Raw genomic sequence first — 22275 nt, forward strand, 5'->3', positions numbered from 1 at the left:
CTTTGTCAAAGGAAGCTGAATTTCACTTATTTATATTTAGTATAAATAGTGGTACATATGATTCTGCTGCCCATATTTTCTTGAGACATTTTATATATCATTTTTATCCACAAAAATATAAACCATCTCTTACACATTCTTTTCAAGCAGCTGTCCATTATTCATCTGAAAATCTTTCTCTCCCACTCCCACAGAGAGCATGGAAGGATCATGAATATTGCATAATATAGTCAAATCTAGATTTTCCCTGGACATAGACTAAAAGAATGACTTCTGTGCTGTGGCAATTTATAACATAATTTCAATGTTCAGATTTGTCTTCCCTGCAAAATATTTAACCAGAATGATTAACAGCTAGCAAGAGGGGTTGATTTACAATTTTTTCCTCGGCAGTTGATATGAAGGTGATAGAGAAATATCCAAAGTTACAGAAAAAGAAAAACTATGCACTTTGATATTAATATCTAGACACCAGCGTCCTCTTTATCTTTAGTAACTGGAAGGGAATTATTTTGAAGCTTGTGTGATTTAGAAATTGTACCTTAATTGTTTCCTGCCTATACCATCAGAAATCCTAGGTAGATGTGTACTTGCCTAGTATAGTCTCCCTCGCTAAAAGGGAAACCAGCTAGCTGACTAACGGAGCAATGTTCTACAGGACTGGAGACAATACTTGTCTAATCCTACTTCATCTCTGACTCTCATGTTTGCTTCAGGACCTTCATGAGAGGTGGTCTGCTCTTCTGGGAGTGGATTCATGCCTCTCTCAATGCTGCTCCATATAGTTTTTAACTTGCCTGGAATTCCATTGCTTATTCTCACGAGGCTTAATCAGTATTGATTAAATTTTCAGAGGAGCTAGAGAATCTCTAGTTAGAGATTTCCTTGTGGACTGTAATCGAACACTCCCCCTGCCTTTTTATTTTATTTTTATTTTTTTGTAAAAACCGTTATACCACGCCTTGGCTGACCAGAGGTATTCAGAGATTTATCTTCAGAATGATTCAGGATCATTGCACAGGAGATTGAACTTCCAACTTTATTCCTCCCCCCAATAAAGTATAACTTAATTCAAAATACCTCATTGAAAATTGCTGATAGAAATTAGTGTTGTTTTCAGTATCCTAAGATTAAATGCATAATATATATAAAACTTAGAATAGTGAAGTTACATAGAGCGTGTTTCAATGACTAAGTATTGAAAAGGAGACATACGAAGTGCTTTTCACGTTTATGAAAAATTAAGCAATTTTTGAAGAATAAAAATACAAGACAGTACTCTGAATGTGTTGGCATGTTAAAAAGAATGAACATTGGACCCTGGCAGCTAAGAGATCTGGTACCAGTGATCATTTTGTTTTTCCTGGTGTGCCTTTGAGCAAATCACTTAAACTTGGGGTCTTCTTTTCCATCTGTATAAACTGAATGAATGACTGGGTAATCTCCAAGGTCCCTTGCAAGCTCTAACCTGAGTTTCCATAAGATTTAAAGAGCTCTTTTTCCTGTTGTTGTTATTCTTGGAATAACTTTATATTTGCCTTGAAATCAAGCTAGAAATCATTTGCACATATTTCTGCAAACTGCCTTCTAAAGCTAGATGCATTTGTGAGTGGCTTTTTTGGCACTAAATCACATCTCTAAATTTGCAGTCTCTTATATTAAACTGAACTGTTATGCAAGATTAAAATGCTCAGTCATTTAACTGCACATGTGTGGCAACATTTGTCCCTTTTATCCATCTGTGGGCCCCTTTGATTTATTTTTCTATGTCACTTCGACCTGCCCATAAGTAAATATTTAAATATCACACTGTAGGTTTTAGAAAGTGTTGAGCAATTTGTTATACCATTTGTATTTATTTGCTGTTTTACCTCTTTTAAAAACACATGATTTCACATTTTGAATCCCTAAGTAAATACACTGGATTTTAAATGATGTCTTGCTAGGTATATAGGATGCATGATCGTTCATTTTCTTAAAAAGCCCCTAATGAACTTACAGAGAAGGAAATCAGTCAGTTAATAAAAAACTAATTTGAAGGGCTGTGCTGTTTAAAAAATAACAACAGCAAGATAAGATTGAAGAATTTTAGGTAAATGTAATGTGACGATGACTAATCTATCTGGCCTAAAACTTCTAGTAAGCGTGATATTTGTTAGAAGGAATGATAGAGTAATTTCTATTGCAATCACTTCATAAACTTCTCAGTGTCAAATACAAATATTTAATTCCAGATTAAATAATGGAAGCATGGCTCTAATTGTTGTACGAAACACTTCTCGACCAGAATTTATAAAGCACCTAAAAAGATACGCCAGTGTTAAAAATCAGGTAGAGTAAATTATTTTTATTACTTGTGTGCAAAACTGTTAATCCTGGAAAGAGAGATGCTGCAAGAGTTGACATCAAATCCTGCATCATAAGAAGGCATTATTCTTTTAATATATTAATCTTTTTTTTCTTTCAGTTGTGGTTCCTCCAAATTTTGAAGAGTATCTATTGTATTAATATAGATTGGTCCTTTTTGAGCTATCCTTTGGAGGATACATACGTGTGTGTGTGCGTGTGTGCCTACAAAGAGAAAGTAGAAAATGTAGTGTTATACTGAAATGTGAAGTAAATTAAAGATAAAATTATGTACTTGGCTGTTCTTCAGAATGAAAAGCAGTGAAGTCTGAGATGTTTAGCCTTCTCAATATTATGGCAGCAGAGTCTCTGAAGTTATGACCTTTAGATTCTCCTGCCATTTATGTACAGATCAGCCTGCCTTCACTTAATTGAAATAGATTTGCAGACCTATATTTAAAAACATACCACATTTATACAGTCAGTATTCTATTCAGAATGAGAACATGTGGTTGCGTTTTGGGAGACAGATAAAATTGTATTTCCCCTTAAGGGATTTGTTTTAAAGAGAAGCAATAACTATTATAAGCCACATTCTTTTGGCAGAGATTTTGACCCAGTTTTTAGGAAACTGATCCAGAAATATGTGAATTTCTGAAATGATGAGTCTTGAACTACATCGGTATGCTTGTAAAGCCCTGTAGTCTCACTTCCTATAGGTACAGAACTGTACCTGGATGCAGCTGGAGAGAGTATATGGGAGGAGGAGCGTAAGTCCAGTGGTGGCGGTGGCATCTTGCTTATGCAGGTGACCATTGCGAGACTCACACTGTAGTAAACTTTTGTAGGCAGTCCTCATGAAGTTTCAGTTCTCTTCTGCCCCCTACGTTATTTGATCAGTGTTTATTGAGCAAGCAACTGAATGAAGTGTCTAGGAAATTGTATTGTAAAAATTACAGTGCCTCTTTCCTTAAATACCAATCTCAAAGTACACAGAAGCAGACATAATGTAGGTTGTGAGCCGAAGTAATAACTTCATGTGTGTGTGTTTGGGGAAAGATGGTGACTGACTGTTCAAGGAATGTAGGCCTTTTCAGATGTTACTCATTTTGTTGGCAGTGTTACTATTTTTCTTAATCCACAAGCAGTATATGTTCATTATTATTTTTTCCTAAGTCAGAAAGTAGAAACAGCAAAGCAATATAAAAAGCACTCTGAATTCTGTATTCCAAGAGCTAATCAGGATCACTACCTTGGTATAAACCTCTGAATCTTTCCACATTAAACATATGTGAGAACCTCAATGGGTATTAACCTGAAGGTACTCATCCTGAGAAGCTCTGTATTTATTTTAGGGAGGTACAAAATAACTAGGAAATTCTCTTTTGAGAATTGCCTAAGGGGCAAATGTCTGAGGTAATTTTTTGTAGGCATCCTTTTTTCAACACGAAAATATCCTTGTGATTTTGAGAGTAATACATGCTTACTATAAAAAGAAAAGCGAAGACAGAGTGAATAGAACTCTCTATAGGAAAACAATTTTTTAAAAAAGTAAGATCATGTTATGCAAGATATATTATAACCTGCTTTCCCCATTTACCAGCCATGTCTTATTTTTGATGCAAAAACTATTGCCTCTGTGTGGGGGGGGTTAGGGGGCTGGAAGAGGCCAGTAGTTAGTCCTAACTCTGATTGACTTAGCTCTTTCCAAAAATTGAAATCCATGCTATTGCTCTGTAATTATTTCTTTAACTCTGAAAATACATATTCATACATAATGGTATGTATGAATAAGTAGATGGATTCCCAAGGTCACTGCTTCCAAGCAATGTTAATTTGATACATTTGGTTTTTTTCTTTTTTTTTAAAGGACATATATTTACACATAGGTATGTACGTGTAGTCTCTTTTCTTCATGGTGACATTTTCAAAAATGTAAATTTATGTAAATTATGTAATATGATAAAGACCACATAAGGGTAAGTTTATATAAGCAGCAATCTAGTTAGCAGTAACTGTGTATCCAGAAAGGAAAACACAGTACTTCGGCCTCGGGAAAGCCCCAGTCTAGGTCCGGGAACCATCTTTGCCAGGTTGAACTGAATCTTCACATATATTAACAATCGTAGCATATAATGAAAACCACCATCATCCTGCCTTCCCCATCACTGTGTCAAATAGAAAAATACTACCCTTCCTTTCAACTCTGTCCTATCACCGTGCTCCTTTTCCTCTGTCTTACATTCCCACGTATACTTCGACCATCATTTTTGGTAGGGAGTTTAAGACCCTTAAGTAAGTTAGTGCTTTCCCTGAGAACTTGTTTGCCAACTTCTAGTCCTCTTGTGATACTTTGTCCTGGGGGATCTCATTCCCTACCACCCCGTTTGAACCGTTTGAACCATTATCTGAGCTTTGCACAATTAACTAAATTTGCAAATTAGTGTTCTCTTTTCTCTGCTGATCAACAGGATCATGGTGCTTTCCTGTGTGCTGAAGTAGGAAAACTCACAGGCATCTTGAGTCTAGCATGTCCATACCTGACCATATTGTGTTTCCCCTAAAGGTCCTCCTTCCATGTGTTTCTCCAGAGGATGACATCCTGGAGTTACTCCGGAATCCTCTCCCTCCCGCATTCCTCACAATCAGCCCACCAAGCTCTTCTGTTGGTTTCCCTCCTAAATGTTTCTGAAATTTCTCCTCCACCTTATTTTGAACCTTAATCCCTTATAGTTTATAGCACCCTCTTTCCGACCTTTCTTTGCTCTGGTCTTATCTTCCACAGTTAGTTTTAGAGGGATTTTGCTAAAACACTTTGCTGATGCTTTCGTGCTTAACTCTTCAGTGCCCTGCTCACTCTTGTCAAGATGGCGGCGCATGTCCTCGGCATGGAATACATGGCCCTTTGTATTCTGGCCCTTGCTTATGTCACAGCCTCACCTCTTGCCATTGTATCCCAACTTTCCTGTGTTTTGGTCATTTTATTAGTGTGTTAGGGCTGCCATGACAAATACCACAGACTCTGTGGAGGCTTAACAGAAATTTTTTTACAGATCTGAAGATTAGAAGTCCAAGATGGTGTTAGCAGGTGTGGTTTCTCCCGAGGCCTCTTGTGGCTTCAAGATGTCTCTCTGCCTTCTGGCTGTGTCTTCACGGGGTCTTTCCTCTGGTTGTGCACATCCCTGGCATCTGTGTGTCCTAGTTTCATCTTTTAGGGACACCCGTCATGGTGGATGAGGGTCTACCCCAAAGCCTCATTTTAGCCACACCTTTAAAGACCTTCTGTCTAATTATGGTTACATTCTAAGGTATGGGGGTGATAAGGTCAACTTACAACTTTGTGGGAGAGGTACAATTCAGTGGGTAACCCCATCTATGTCTTTTTTTTTTTTTAATCAAATATCTTCTTTAAAAATAAGTGCCAAAACACCAGTATTACAATCAGTATTACAGTATGCTAAACTTTTTTGTAGTTGCTTAATGGTGCGCTATATCCATACTAAGGCAAATGTTTCCTCTCTCTAAAACTTCTTTCTTTCCCCTCCAGGCTAACCCTTGTGTGTTAAGACTCCCATCAGATAGGAAGCTCACGGAACATCCTGAGCTTGCTGCTTCTTGATTCTCTCCTTTAACTCTGTGCTTACACCATCATGGCATTTGTGTGTATCACAGTTTGAACTGTTGGTCTCTTCCTCACATCTTAGACACACCCTCACACGAGACACTGAGCTCTTGGCTCCCTAACCTCCCATCTAATGATGTGGCTTCATAGGTAATGAATTTGCTGGCATGTGTGGAACTTCATTTGGTGAAGGATGCACACGAAAACTGAGGCTTTAAGATAACAGATTTATTGGTGGCGGCCATCCCTCCGTGGCCTCTCTCAGCTTCCAACTGCGCGCCGCAGGCGGACTGCTTTTATCACGTGGCCGCCTCCTCGCTTATAAGGACATCACTCATGTTGGATGAGGGCTCAACCTGATGACTTCATCTTAGCTCAGTCACATCTGCAAAGACCCTCTTCCCAAACATGGGTGACCTTTGCAGGTACTAAGAGTTAAGGCTTCCAGGCATTGTTATCCGGGATGCAATTTAACTCCTAGTTAGCCAGTTAGCAGTGACTCATTTAACACCCATTATTTTTACAAGTTCACACAGAATGAAGGCTGTCCCCAGGGCTCTGGAGTTAAGATGGAAGTCTAAGGCAGCGACTGCTAAGCAGTTTCACAGAGAGCCCCCGTGCTTCCACAGAGAGCTACTTGGGGCCCGTAATTCTGTACCTGCATTAGAATGGCTGATACCACCCTGTAAATCCAGTATATGCCATGGTAGTAGCCCAGTGCATTATACAGTATAACTGTGAACTGCTGGGCCTTGGTTTCTACTTGGGCAAAATAAGGGTGTGGGGGAAAAATACTAGTTTTCTGGCAACTTGTAGAACTCCATACCTCACCGAGGTTTATACATGTAAGAGAGAAAAACCCATGTAGATCATAGGAATCGACCTCATGCCATTTACCTAAAAAGGGAAATAAGTGAATGGTTATTGTGCACTGCTACTAAACAGGTATTTGGCTATCTTTTCTTTTTTATTTTCCACTAAAGTTTCCTTAGACAAACAAACTTGAAGATAGCCTGCTCCCTTTTAGAGCGGTCAGCAAGCAAACAATTGTCTTGCAAATTGTATCCATCTTGACTGTGGGACTGAGGCGGAAAACCCGCAAAAATCGCATTTGACTGACTTCCTCTTTCTACCTTCCTAAGCTTAGAGCTAGGTTCTTCCTGGTTAAATTCTAAGTGTGAAACTTAGTTTTATATCACCTCAACTAATTGACAAGTTAGTAAATTGGTGGATTATATAAATCTTCTGGGTCAACAGCTGGGTATTAAAAAATCTTTAATTGAAAATGGTATGATTTTGTATACAACCTCAGGCTAGTGATCATAAAACAAGTTTGCTTGATCTCCCAAAGAAATTGGGGAACCCCTGGCACAGAGTTTCAAAGCTATAAAAATATCCTCATGCATGTTGATATTTATGTGCAAGAGAAAGCACAGTGAACTTTTTAATTTGCACGAGCAGTTAGGGATAAAGCCCACACTGTGACTATTTGTGTTGGTTTTATTTAGTTCAACTTTCCATTTGTTGAGACTTACACTGTTGGAGAAGTAAGAGTTCGTCAGAGAAACAAAAGTGGATGTGATCCGGAGGAGGATGACGGACGGCAGGCAGCTGCTTCAGAACACAGTTTCCCTTGGAACATAGATGGTGACTTAGTGGAAGCCGAATCAGAGGTTCTGGTCAAGTAAGTTTCATTATTTACCCCCTTCAATATCTACCAGTAGACACAAAATTAAGTATAATGGAAGCAGCCGTGTTATGACTTTTTCTTTTAATGAGTAAGTCAGGGAAGCATAAAAAGATAGATGTACAATTTTAATAAATAAAGTATAACTTTACATTTATTCACCAGTTGTTACATACAGCCCAAGCATTTTCATATAGACTCATCACCAAATTTTCTGAGTATATTGGCATTTCAAATGACCATTCTCACTAAACTGTACAGATAATGTCTACAGTTTGTTTTGTAATTTTAGCAATATATGTTTTATAATCTTAAAAGTGGATCGAGAGCTTAACCTTGTGAAAGCTCTCTGCGGAGTGGATGGGTACACATTGAAAGCTCCAGTCTTGATCACTTTGTATTCAGTGGCGTGCTGCTTTCAGCCCTTTCCCCAGCATTCAACCTTCTCAACACAGCAACAGTTTTATATACTCTGTAATAGGACAACTGGCATGAAACAAGTTTAGGACCATGCAGACTCATTGCTGGAAAGCATTAGGACTCAAGGGGTGGAAGACCGGGGCAGGAGCAGCACCCTGTAGGCACAATGTCTGGATGTTACAGTAATTACCAGTGTCCATCTATCAGCAACCCCTCTACATTTACAAGATTGAGCTCTGCCATGAATGGAGGTTTGCCTTCCTGTCGTTAGATTGGTATTTGGTATTATGTACCAGACTCAATAGGTATATGTGTGTGAAAAATAACAAGAGGTTGATGAAATAATTACACATCTATTTCTTACAGATTACACCCAAGACTTATCAGTCTTTATGGAGGAAGCATGGAAGAAATGAATGATTCCAAAGTAACATGTAATTGTTTATAAAAGAAATGTACAAACTAGAATTTTAATAGGAAGGAATTGGTCATGCATTAAAGATATAGGGGAAAAATTATTTTTTTAAAGAAATGAAAATTGCTATTTTTGTTGCTAAAAATTGGCTTCTAGAGCTTAAGCCATGAAATATAAAGAATTAAATTCTGGGTTTCAGAAAGTATTTATTGGAACTGAAAATAAACATTCATATACTCAAAACATCATGATGATCTGTCAGTAATTCCCAAGTGAAATAATTTGGATGCTTTCACCTTTCAGGATTTGAGTCCATCCTCTATGGGTATAAAATTTCCTACAGCCTGGTTCCTACAGATGGATGCCAGAGATTACCTAAGGATGCCCTGGTGAGATCCTAATCCAGATTTCAAAATGGCTCCAATACCTACGTTATTTGCCAAAGAGATAAACTATTTTAAGTTGTTAGGGAACTGATTTTGTGACTATTCCCTGAAAGCTGAAAGTTGTTGATTTTCTTTAAGTCTTTTCAAATCCATAACAAATTTTGAAGTATGAGAAGTAGCTAACTAGTGAGGAGCTGTTTTCTCTTTGCTTCTGAAAGTCGTGTTATCCAGCAATCCTAGCACACTGGTTTAGCACACTCAATACCCCACATGCTATCATCTCTGGATAGAAAAGAGCCCAATTTAAATTGCCTCAGAGATCATCCTTCACCAATGATTCCAGAAAATCTCCTGAAAGGATTACTTTGCTTTTTATGTAATGAAAAAAGCAGATCATTTGCTTATATAATACCTTTTGAAGCTTAATTAATGACTGCTGGGATATACCATGTTCAGGAGGGTTCATGCTCGCAGATTGGGTTTCACCCATCGAGTGCCTTCAGAAACTCTGCCCTCCTTGTTCTCTGGCCACCAATTACTAATGTGGGCTCATGAACAGAGAACCTGCAGGAATTTCAGCAGCCTGAGAAAGACCGCTGTTGGCAGAGGCTTCAGATAGACAGAAGTCTTTTACTATTTAATTGCTTCCAATAATAAAGACAGATATAGGACAACTCACAGCTATCAGCATCCAGGTCACATGCCTGAATAAATATGAAAAAGGACTGTATTTGCAAGTGAAAAGATACTAAAGATTATTTAAAATCCAGAAGCTTTTTCATAAAAACTATTTCACTTACCACTAAAACAGATCATGGAAATTTTTATGTCACATTTATATTCACTGAATACAAGCTAAAAGTTAAATTTCCAGATTTTGTTTCTCTAATTCCATGCAGACGAGAATGCTCTTACACACCTGATAAAAACACATGTAATACATACATCTGAGGAGAAAGTAATATCTACACAAGTAGGGGCATTTGCTTGATTTGACAGTCACTATTTTACATAGTATCTAATTTATATGAAATACTGGCCTCCAAGCATGGTCTTCATAGAGTTTGGCTTTTTAAGAGTCATTAATGAGGTACAGTTTTCATATTTGACATATTATCAGTGTATTTATATTTGAAATATAAGCTAAAGTGCAACATTCACAATCTGTTTCAGAGTATAAGTTAGAATTCTTAAGTACTTTTGTTCTTAAGTACTTTTGCTTTTTCATAAAAACTATTTTACTTACCACTAAAACAGTAAGTAAAAAAAATTTTTTTTGTAAGTAAAAAAATTTCACTAAAAATGGATTTTAGACATTACTCCTGGGTACCCTTGATAAAAATGTGTTATATTCTTTTAAGAACTTATGTATATATACAGAGAGAATCCATAACTGTATAAACAGTAATTATCCAGAAGTCATTAAACTCAAACCAGTGTATAAATTCAGTCTGGAATTTGCTCCTCAGGCCCCAAGTGCTCTTACATAGACTGCTGACTAAATGGTTGTTCATCAAAGCCCATCATAAAGGTATTAGAAATAAAGATCTTCAAAGAAAAAATCTGCTTTAAAACATTAGTGGTCTTCTTTTATTCATAAGAAAATTGAGGAACAGCTCTTCATTCTTTAAATATATTTAGCTGGATTTTTCCAGTGAGTCCCAAATATCTATTAGAAATGAATCATTGCCTATTCAGTGGAGTTTATTTTACCAAAGCAAGCACACCTGGAAAATTATTTCTTTTAAAGGAATGATATTTCAAGTCCAAGACCTCTCCAAATGAGTTGTTTACTTCCTCAACATGATTTAATTCAGATGCACTTCCATTTCAAGGTATCTTCGAGGGATTACTTACCTTGAATAAACTGAATGCTTTAGTGTTTTTTTCTATCCATTTAGAACTGAGAGATTATTTTCCTCTGGAAGAGTAATCATTGCTTGGGATTTTTCACTTGCATCGAGACCTAGTATGTCACAAGGTCATGAGTAAATGAAGTACATAGGAGAAATCTAAGCAGAATTCTGGGTTTCTTGTAAACACTGTCTTGAATTTCTTTGGTTAACCTGAGTCTATTCTCTCAATTTGAAAGAAGTCTTTAATCATCATTGTTGCTCTTGCTGTTAACGTAGCTCCAGCTGTCTCTTCTGTTTTCTTCTTGGAGGACAGATTTGTACTGTCTTTTAAAGAAGCCAGCCTGTAAACAGTATTGCATAATCACTAGTCTATAGTTGCGAATATATTACACTCATTGGACATCTGAATAGTCACCATCCCAAGTAGTAAAATTCAGATGGGAAATATTGTGTTAAAGAGCACTTTTACTGGACTGCTCGGTGACACATACTCTCCAAAATGGACATTAAGAATAATATGCAATGTTTTCTAAGAGCTTTCTTAACATCTTTCCAAACTAGGGTCGTGGTTGGAATACTGGTACTGAAGTTAGGAGAAACAGGAGATCAGTACTGCATAGTCACTTGGGAATTTAAAACGTTAACATTAAAAGTGCTATAATATTTCATAATTTGGGAGTCACAAAGGGGGCTTCGTTACAAATTAAAAACAGCATTACTGAATAGTTTAACATGGATAATTATTAAAGGCTTACCTTCCACATAACACATGAAATCAATAAAAGCAAAATAAGTCCAAGGAACAAGCTACTTGAAATAATTGCTATTGTGAAATGACGTTTGGGTCTTTGATGATGTAGTCCTTCAAGCAGAACCTACATAAAGAGCCACCAGTTTAAAAACTTGCTTTTAATTCCCTCTGAATCACCTCCCACCCCTCCCCAACCCATGATTCCCATAGTATTTTGGACAATTCCCATCTCCTCCTCTTGCTGATTCTAACAACCCTAGGGAACATTGGCACCATTTAGTAGAATTGGCTTGTGCCATGTTTCTTCATCCAGATAATTCTACCAAGTTCACCTCCTGAAAAAGCCATCTGCATTGTTCCCTCCCACCAGCTGTGGAAAATATCAGTATTTCAAGCCCTCCATGATCTAGGCAATCTAGTTTCCTGATTGAAAGCTCCATCAATAGTTTTTCCTTATAATCCTTGGGTTTCAGGTAAAATGGTAATCTTACATGTGCAACAGTCTCATCTTTGTTTAGTTCAATAACTTTTGGATTAGGCTCTGGAAAAGCTGTTGCTCTTATTTCAAACTTGAGGGCCGAAGTCTCATCCTGTTTAATAAAAGAAAGATCACTGTAGCCTGATTCGTGAAGACAGATTAATAATTTCTCATGATCCTTACCTACTCTCTGAGGTTTCTACAATGGATATTCCCCAGTTCATTTCACCATTTGTATTAAATTGCAATGCAACACTTCCTGCGCTTCCAAAGGCATGGCCATTGTATTATTTTTCCGGGCATCATTTTGTTGAAATCCTTTTATTAAACTTAACGAGTTTGGCCACTTGGGTGGTTCAGGTGGTTAAGTGCCTGCCTTTGGCTCAGGTCATGGCCCCAGGGTCCTGGGATCGAGCCCCACATCAGGCTTCCTGCTCAGTGGGGAGTCTGCTTCTCCCTCTGCCCCTCCTGCACTCTCCCTCTTGCCTGCTTTCTCTCTCTCTCTCTCAAAATTTTTAAACATGACTAGTTTGCAGACAACTTGATGCAGATATTTGTAATACTTAATAATTTAAAGATTTGGTAGTTAGCACTATTTTGTTTCCTAGAAATTGAGTCTTTTACCAAATAAGACTTTCTTCACCTAATAAATGTTTCTTCAGATTTATTTTACCTAGGCTTTTATTTTTTTTCCCTGAACAGTGCTGTCATCTTGCTGCTCTGATAAAATACATATAGTTATCTAATACCATAACAGAAAAATCTGGTACAAGTAGTTATAACATTCAAATATAAAATCAGTAGATGAACTCCAAGATATATACTACATAGCCAAGAATCCGGGGGTGGGCTCCACATTCTCTGAGAACATCTTAAAACTGCATGTAAAATTGAGTTTCTCATAACCTCTTAAAATTGCCTGTAAAATTGAGTTTCTCATATATGCATTCATTGCAGTAGAACAGTATTCCTAAAGAGATCTATGACCTTTAAAAGTGAAAACTACTATATAAATGTTGTAGAATTCTAGGGCTGAAAGTAAATTACACACTTTGTTAAAGCAGTGGTTTCCAACAGGGATTGATTCTTTTATCACCTTGAGGACAGGAGTTTCTGGAGACATTTTTGACTGTCAGGACTTGGGAGGTGGTGTGTCAGCATCTAGTTCATAGAGACTAGTAATGCTGTTAAACATCCTACAATACACAGGACTGGACCTGGCACCAAGGAATTATCTGGTCCAAAATGCCAATAGTGCCCAATGTGGAGAAATCCGGACCTCAAGGGTATGAGGCTGCAAACTGCAAAAGTCTTAGTAACTCGTTGCTGGTCTCAGGTTTTAGTTTTTAGCACAACTGTAACTAGAGCAGAAATCTCTTACTTCAGTATCTGGTGGATCTTTTTCTCCCTCCCCTCCTTGACCACTGTGTAGCAATTTTAAACATTCATCTTTAAACAAAATAGAACTACTGTTTTCTTTGGCTTACTATATACCATGCACTAAATGCTTTACAACACCTCTACAAAAATACTTTATCCATATTTATCAGGTAAAGTGAGGAACAGAACTCCAGATAAAATTGGTTTTATCTCTAATTTTTTTCATAAGATTCATTTTATAGAGAGAATATGAGCAGGGGAGGGGCAGAGGGAGAGAGAGAATGCTCAAGTAGACTCCCCCCGAGGACAGAGCTCAACACAGGGCTTGATCTCAAGACCCTGAGATCATGACCTGAGCCTACGCAAAGAGCCTGACAACTAACTGACGGAGCCGTCCGGGTACCCCAAAATCTGCGCACTCATTTCTAGGAAGAAGTTCAAGATGTATTATTTATTCAGCCTTTCAGAGTTTCTGTTCATGTTATCATATGTTTGTGTTTTATTGTTGATAAATTTTGATGTTTTCATTTTATGAAAGCCTTAAGTTTAACTTCTTAAATATTTAGGCATAATTTAATGTAGTTTAGAAAAAAAATCTTAAGATTATATAAAATAGGTGGCCAATTTCTGTGATTTAATCAAAATTTATAATTAGTTGGACATGCTTTCTAAAATAAGCCTCTTAATTATTCCATAGTCTATTTTATAGTCTTAGTTCTCTTTAATTACTTAAGCCATATCACTTAGTGTATGCAGCTGAAACTATACATGGAAACATTTGTAGAGTTCCACTCCAAATTTTACTATTCATACCTTAATTACTAGAATGCCTCTTCACATACCATCCTACATAAATAAGATGATTGTCAGAATCTACAAACTCAAAGTTGTCATTTTATCTTACTTACCATTTCTGAAAGGTATGGCCGGCCTTCCAGCTGAATGTGAACACTGGCTTCTTTTCCACTTTCCATTTTCCCAAAGTGGCAGAAAAAATTTAAACAATATGGATCATCTTTTATGCAGAACTTGAAAAAAAATACAAAAGAGCTACATTAAAACATTTTTTATAGGTAGCTAAAATATTTTACATGGAATTAAACATCTCCCATGAGTGGCATTTAAAAATTATTTTGCTTTAAACAAAATGTGAATATTTGTTTTATAAATTATAACAAAAAGTATTTGAGCTGAAGCATGTGTTCTGAGAATTAAAACAAAGACTCCTAATCAGAACTGTGTTAAGGTACATGTTCTATGTTCCTTGTAAAACTTGGATCATTTGAATGGAAGACCACTTCTTTAGGGTTTTTGGCTTTTTCCTAAATTCACTAAATGAAAGGAATGAAAATTAATCCCATGTTACAAAGTCTGCTCAGCTGAATACTCTATCTTGGCCTCCTAAAGGGTCTGGAACAAGGCTTGGCTGGCACAAAATAGGCATTGGTTAGATTAATAATTAAATCATATCTATCTATCTGTGTGTGTGTGTGTGTGTGTGTGTGTGTAAATATAAACTCTGGGTCTCTCTGATCATGTGTGCATCTTGTGCAAGAGTATTACCTTGGGTTGTTTCTTTCCTGCACTGAACTGACTGCTCAAACCCACTGGTTCTTGGTTTTAAGTGCTTTGGTTCTGTATGTTGAAAGCAAACTCTGCAACCAGAAAAATGGAAACTTACCAGTAGCTTCTTATCAGTCTTGGACAAGAATTTGAAAATGTCTTTCAGGAACTCCATTGAACCTTTCTCCTGCTCTAATGCACACTTTCTTTGATAATTTTTAAAGTGGCATTCTCCAGCAGTAGTCTATACAGATAGAAAGTGAGGAAAATCTTATTTCATACTGGAGAGAACTGCAGAAACTACATGCTCTTAAAAGTTCCAGTTGCTTACCTTTTCTAAAATATATCAAGTATTTCTGAATTTGTGAATATACTTTGGAACAGACTTTCTTGGGAAAGATTAAGTCTCCATGGCAAAAACTCAGAAACCCAGCAACATTTTAACTAGGTTGGATATAGGTGCTCAAGTGAGCACAGGGCCCTAACTTGACAGAAAATAAGGCAATGAGAAAAATGGACATTTGAACTTTAGCATGGAATTAACATTTCTTTGGCTTTAGACACAAAATAAAACGGTGACACATAATAACAGCATGTCTTGTCATCTAATTCTGGAACTCAGGAAAGATACTTTATTTTTTATTTTTTATTTTTTTTTAATTTCATGGCCATTATCCTTATTTTATTTTATTATTTTTTTTTATTTTTTATAAACATATATTTTTATCCCCAGGGGTACAGGTCTGTGAATTACCAGATTTACACACTTCACAGCACTCACCAAAGCACATACCCTCCCCAATGTCCATAATCCCACCCCCTTCTCCCAAACCCCCTCCCCCCAGCAACCAGGAAAGATACTTTAAAATTAGATCTCAAACCCAATGAAGGATTTATTTGTTGACTGCTTGTCTTGAACATGGGAATTTAAGAAACAATTCTGATACAGTCATCAACATAAAAATATCGATTCCTGTTAAAAAATGGCTGAATACTCGTTTTCAACGGCAGACTCAAGATTTAGAGAGCATTTCACCAACTACTTCCAGAGGCCCATTTCACAAAGAAAATGCACTGAAGACGGAAGAGCAGAGGTCTCTGTAACCCTTTAGTTCCAATGGATAATATTCGAAGTATACTCAGAAATTGGTGCATTCACAGCTGAAAGCGTGACTCAAATAAGAGATACACCCATTTAGCAACATAACTTCAAATAAAGGAAGGAACATATTTTTACCTGGACATCCAAAATGTTGAACAGCTTATCGGTTTGGGGGGTAAAAGAATTCGGTACCATTATTTCCACACTAACATTTGGAGCCATGCTGTGACCCATGTTGATAACCTGGGAAGGAGGAAAATTTTTTTTACAACCTATTTTTCATAAATGTATTTATTTGACAGAGAGAGATCACAAGTAGGCAGAGAGGCAGGCAGAGAGAGGAGGAAGCAGGCTCCCTGCCGAGCAGAGAGCCCGATGCGGGACTCGATCCCAGGACCCCGAGATCATGACCTGAGCCGAAGGCAGCGGCTTAACCCACTGAGCCACCCAGGCGCCCCCTATTTTTCATAAATGTAAATACAGGTATCAGCGAGCTTTTGGGTGAACCTGGATGTTTCAGGCAACATTTACAACTGTGGGGGTTTGTAGTCAGCATCAGCATGGCGAAGGGAGATCGAATATCCATAATCAGAACTTTAAAAAGTGTGCGAATTGTTCCTTATTTCCAGCCCTCTCCTTTTGACATGCTTAGGCCAAATGTCCAGACTGTTAGTTACTGCAGAAACAGTCCAAAGGAAAAGACAATAACATACATTTGTATGGCACGATATGTATCTAAACACCCACAACCAGGTGATCCTCACAACTGTCCCATGAGGTGAGCTGACATGTGATTCTCCAGCTCTAGAAGAGGCTCAGACGCGTGTGAACGATGTGCCTCAGATGGCTCCAGAGTGACAAGGAGCTCAGGTATTCTAACTCTTCTGTGTCACAGCATCTCTCTGCTGAGAGGATGCTCCTCGTCGCAGTAAGTGAATGAGAATAGGTTACATAGTTCAGGGTAACGATAATGCCAGGGCACGCAGAAAGTCAGAAAGGGGCAGAGAAAATACAACAGCCTTTTAATAATAATAAGGCATAGGTAGATGATATTTCATTACTGATAAATTTCGGGATTTCAGCTCTCTGAGGAAGGAAATTGGCTCAAAATAATTGCCTCCTGAGAGCTTAACTATGAAACCAAGAAAGTCAGAAAAGAGATGTGCCACAATACCCGAATGAAATAGTGTGACTCCGACATTTGCAGTAATCTTTAGGAAGCACATGACCTGGAAGAATGTGTCTCTGGCTGATGGAGACACAGTCCCTGGACTGTGGGGTAACAGGGCAGTTGCTGAAGGAGGTTTCAGCAATGAAAAGCCAGTACTGCCCTGACCTTTAGACAGGGTCTTCCTCATCCCAGCCAGTGATCAATCAGTCCAATCTCAATACCCTTCATCCTGGTTCACCTAATAACACCAAGACTCCTAAGAACCTCCTCACGTTTGCACAGACACACTGAGCCTGCAGACTGAAAGTACGTTCAGTGTAACTCAGTGCAAAACACTTTCCGGTTAAATTACTGAAAATTGTATGAATTGTAAGCTAATGACTAGACCTTCTAGACTCTGTGCTCTGATAAACTATAACAGAAACTGAGCTGATCTCCCACGGGGCTCTGACAGTAGCACTCCTTGGGACTTCAAAGCAGAGGGCTGTATTTTTTCAACACTGATGTCCACTAATACCACAAAAACTTGCGTATACACACTCGGCAGGATTCCAAGGTCATTGTAAGGGTCTGGAGCAGGGCCCCGGCATTTGCATTTTGTGTAAGTACCTCAAGTGATTCTGACCCACATATTAATTCACCTTTTAAAAAATATATATTTATTTTAGAGAAGGAGCCCAAGCTGGAGGGGCAGGGGCAGAGAAAATCTTCAGCAGACTCCACACAGAGCACGGAGCCTGACACGGGACTTGATCTCACAGCCACGAGATCAGAAGAGTCAGACGCTTACCTGATAGCACCACCCGCCCACCACCACCACCACCACCCACGGTGCCCCGCAAACCTACATTTTCAGAAGCACTGCCTTACAAAAAAATATCATCATGTGCCTAAAGTCAGATGCACTCACACTCTGTGGATTGTTACATAGTTCTAAGACTGGAGCATTGTTTTTGGTTCAAAACATATGGTGGTTTTATTCATTATCTACAATTACCATACGCAGGATGCCCCAAAAGTGTCAGTTTGGCAGTAAAAATTTTTTAAAAATTACCTTTATATTAATGTTTGGATGATGATACCCATTTTTAAAAAGCAATTTAATAAATGACATCACTTGTAACAGGTCATATGCTTATGACCTCAACAGCTGACCACGACCTTAAATGGGCGGAGGAGGTAAGAGCTACCTTTACTGGTAATGTTAGTGCTTATATAAAAGCTTGAACCCAGAAGAGGTTTCACTGATTTGCACCCAAAGATGCATTCACTTGGCCTGTCCTGATCTCTGCACCTCTAGCAGATTCAGTTCCTCTGGTAATTTTGCCTGTTTCAGCAGTTCCCTCTGTCCTGTGCTTGCTCCTTCCTGTGGTATTTGTAAGGAATCAAGGGCTTCGGTGAAGGGGCAAGGCAAAGGGAAAACAAGGAGCATTAACCCAGGAGGAGAGGGGAGGGAGGAACCACTGGGCCCCTAAGCCGTAGGGGGGCTCCTCAGCCATGGGGGGCAAAGCTGGGCGGTGGCGGGGGGCAGGCCCTAAGCCTCTGGCATCTCAGCCTATGATGTCCTTGGGAGCAATGGAGCAGTACCAGGCTTTCACTTTGCTACAAATATCAAAACAACTCTTCTTACATGGAAAGTGAAGTTCATTTTCTCTGCCATGCACATTTCAGGCTCATTTTCTTCCTTTGGTCCATACACAAATGAAGTTGGGTTGACAAATCTGAAAGAAACAAGTTCAAATTTCATTGGTCTTACTTGTTGAGCTATTATACACACTCCTTCCCTATAGGCTGGATTATTGTATCTCTCTTAAAAATGCTATTTAATACTATATTCCAGACTATAGAGGCCTCTAAACACCAAGGAATATTTTTGGTTTCTTGGGAAGCTATGAATTTTAGTGAAATGTAATAAACTCAGAAAGCCGTGTGCTCTGACTTGGGTGTTAATGTCTCTTCCCATGAATATCCTGTCTTCCCAGCACTGCCTGGTTTAGTCCACTGGCCATTCCTTCTTTGTCAGCCCTCAAATGTTTCATACAATTTTTTAAAATAGGAGATAAATTCTTAACTTTATCCCGATAGCTCCAATATCTTCCTATAAGTCCATCGATTTTACCTATTTTTGTATTATGTCCTTCTGTGATCCACTTCCTGTTGGCTATTTGTAATGAACCCCAAAGCTGGGGAACAATTCAAACACCAGTAAGTATGGTAAACTTTTTGCTTAGGAATACAAGGTTGTCACTCTTGCCTGTGATTAGCATAGAGGTCAGTAGTGGTTTCTAAGAAATAATTGTCTGGGGAATCCCAACTCCACTAGTTGCTTTTATTTGGCAGCTAATGTGAAGTAATGAAAATGAGCAACAGGCCACACAGAAATATTGAAATACTGTAGATTTAGGCAGTTTTATGCTCGCAGAACATTCCTTGCCCAAAATATGAGGTGGAGGACACTCATCATGAGAAAATCACAAAAAGGAAATATAACGAGGTTTCAAAATTAGGAAACGTGGCGTCAGCTTTTCTCTGGTGCCCACTGATGCAGCAGGGTCTTCCCTCCTGAGTGGCTTTCTCTCTCCTGCTTGTTTCACCTTGGAAACGTGATACTCAGTTCTTTCAGATGCAGACACCATTTTATTTTTATATAATTATATGCCATCTCTGTGAGTAGTTAAAAATGATTGGGGATGGTTTATATTTGGAGCAACAAGAAAAGCTCATCGGTCTATTTGTTCGGTATCTCCTATTTCTGGTCCATTAAAAATAGGGCTTTAGGGGCGCCTAGGTGGCTCAGCCAGTTAAGCATCTGCCTTCAGCTCAGGTCATGATCCTGGGGTCCTGGGATCGAGCCCCAGGCTTCTCCCTGTCTCGCTTTCTTTTTCTCTCAAATATATAAAATCCTTTTAAAAGAATATTGTTTTAAGCAAAGGCTAATAGTCTAAATTATTTCCAGTAAAATCAGTAAGGGTTTTCTTAATACTCCTTAAATCTTTTCTACATGTTTCCTTCTTGAATCTGAGGAGGGCCACCCAATCACTAACATTGTGGGGAACCAGTGAATGCTGGCTCTGGGACCATGGGTGAGAAACTCCCTAATTCATGGGTCAGTGAGTGGTCAGGGGACACCTTGCAGCTTGGTGCTCTCCTATCTCCATCGATTTGCCACACAGGGAGAGGTGGGTTCTGGAGACTGGTGACTGGGACAGGCTTACACTTCCTAGAACTTCTCTCTCACCACAGCCACTGAGCATTATCAGGCTAATTATCACACTGCCATTCCCCCACCCCACCCCACCCCTGCCCCACCCGTGGCCTTTATAGTGTGCAACTGACAGGCTGGACATGACCTGCTAGAGGCTTCTGGGGCTTTTCCAGGAAGAAATCCCCAACCGGGTACTAGCTTAAAGAGGCCTCAGTAATGATTACAGAGTGCAAGAGACTAGTGAAGAACGAAGCAAGAGGATGCGACACCAGGTTTTTTTTAAGGGATAGCAACAGCACAGGAGCTTTCCTTAAAAAATTTTTCAATATATTTTTTGACCAATAATATAAGAAGCACCAGAATTTAAAATCGGCTCTCAACTTTACAAGAGGAGTCCATATTTACTTACCCATGAACAGTTAGCATGACTTCGTACTTGAGAGGTATTGCTAAAGTCACTCTGTTCCGCTTCAGGTCCTCCCTTTCCCCCTCATTTGCACTACAGAAACAGATAAAAGACACCCTGTTAGAGTCCCCCAAACATAAAAATCATTTTCAGAGAGGACTAATCACCTATCATGTATACCAAATGTATTTGGAGGCTTGGGGAGTGGGGGAAAAAAGACGTGGTGGTAAGCAATGTTTAGGACAGGGTTGACAGAAATTTGCTCCAAAGATAGTGAGAGATTTTTTCGTTTCTTAGATCACACAAGAGAAGTTTTCTCCTGCAGACAATGGATCACAGCTCCGTGGTTCCCCTATGTGCCCCCACCCTAAAGTCAGGAGTCCACTTCTGTAGCCCTGTTGTTTTTTCACAGCGAAATATACCAGGTGGCGTGCACTGTGATGCTGAGATCCTCTTCCGCTCTGCTGAGTGAGCTCACATCCAGCAGAAAGCTGACATCTATCTGTGAAACGCAGAGAGGGAAACGCCCATTTTAAACAAAATCTAAAAACTATTTTTTTATCATCTGAAATTTTCTTAATGTTGATGTTCTGTGGAATGCAGATTGGAGACTATGTTCTAGAAGCACAGGCTATCCCTCCCCCAGGCAGTGAGCTAAGGGGGAAAGCTGTTGGGGTTGGGGCGATTTTCAAGCACCAGCGTTTCCACAAGTGACATTCAGAGACAAAGCCTCCTTCTAAATGGAAAGACAGGCAGGTCCAGACTGACAAAATTAGAGATGCTTTAACAACTTGAGTGAGGACTCTTGCCAGTAACACCTTTTTGTATAGCAGAGGTAACATGCCTGGCAGATAGGACCACCTGGGGTGGAGAGTGGTAGGGGGAGTGTCGGGGAGGGTGAGATGGGGGAGGAGAATGCTGATCGACACATTCACATGCCCATTTTGACACAAACATGTGCCCCCACTTTTTTTTTTTTTTTTTACAGTGAACATTGCCAAGAATATAAACACAATCTCAAAGATCTAAGCCCAGTGGGTTTGAGTTTTATTTCATCACTTAGCTGCTCACCTTAAGCAAATAAATAATTATATATTTGTATGCAGCATAAACAGAAAAAAAAATATTTTATGTTCATGTTAGTAAGCAAAAACTATACATGCTAAATGCTTACCCTTGATAGGTGATCAACATATATGTAACCAACACTGCAGTCAAGTTTGACTAAGCCAGAGCTGTCTGTTACTTCACAGCTTATTTGTTTTTCTTCCTAGAAGGAAAAATGAAACAAATGCTTTAGGTAAGAAGGGAAGGAGAAGTAACATATGTTTAGGAACAGTCTTTGAAAAGCAAATCATTCCTGAAGAATTTGCCTTCCTGGAAGTCGATTTTCTGTTAACTTTTGGGATACATAGAAATATAAATAAAATTTATAAGTGTGTACACACACACACACACACACAGATGTATATTTTAATATTCCTTTA

General features: G+C 38.6%; 2 protein-coding genes across 5 annotated transcripts in view; one reads left to right on the plus strand and one right to left on the minus strand.

The window, feature by feature from the left end:
- The window catches only part of CERKL (ceramide kinase like), a 138769-nt gene that overhangs the window by 108496 nt on the left and 7998 nt on the right, over nucleotides 1–22275 (plus strand). For 3 of the 4 annotated variants that reach the window (XM_059166864.1, XM_059166865.1, XM_059166868.1), the window contains 3 exons: nucleotides 2235–2331; nucleotides 7477–7652; nucleotides 8442–8735. In XM_059166864.1, coding sequence (XP_059022847.1) covers nucleotides 2235–2331; nucleotides 7477–7652; nucleotides 8442–8523 — 355 coding nt within the window. In that variant the 3' untranslated portion in view covers nucleotides 8524–8735. Of the gene's footprint in view, nucleotides 1–2234; nucleotides 2332–7476; nucleotides 7653–8441; nucleotides 8736–22275 lie in introns of those variants that run through there. The other variant, XM_059166866.1, reaches the window with a different exon arrangement.
- Nucleotides 7723–22275, minus strand: part of ITGA4 (integrin subunit alpha 4) — an 80691-nt gene continuing 66138 nt past the window's right edge. Inside the window, exons 19-28 of the mRNA XM_059166862.1 lie at nucleotides 21963–22058; nucleotides 21211–21290; nucleotides 20792–20881; nucleotides 18808–18898; nucleotides 16142–16249; nucleotides 15023–15148; nucleotides 14250–14369; nucleotides 11975–12073; nucleotides 11488–11607; nucleotides 7723–11073 (exon numbers count right to left, since the gene is read on the minus strand). Of these exons, the coding sequence (XP_059022845.1) occupies nucleotides 10975–11073; nucleotides 11488–11607; nucleotides 11975–12073; nucleotides 14250–14369; nucleotides 15023–15148; nucleotides 16142–16249; nucleotides 18808–18898; nucleotides 20792–20881; nucleotides 21211–21290; nucleotides 21963–22058 (1029 nt within the window). The 3' untranslated portion in view covers nucleotides 7723–10974. The remainder of the gene's footprint in view (nucleotides 11074–11487; nucleotides 11608–11974; nucleotides 12074–14249; nucleotides 14370–15022; nucleotides 15149–16141; nucleotides 16250–18807; nucleotides 18899–20791; nucleotides 20882–21210; nucleotides 21291–21962; nucleotides 22059–22275) is intronic.

Source organism: Mustela lutreola, chromosome 3 (assembly GCF_030435805.1).
Source record: "Mustela lutreola isolate mMusLut2 chromosome 3, mMusLut2.pri, whole genome shotgun sequence".
Taxonomy (NCBI): domain Eukaryota; kingdom Metazoa; phylum Chordata; class Mammalia; order Carnivora; family Mustelidae; genus Mustela; species Mustela lutreola.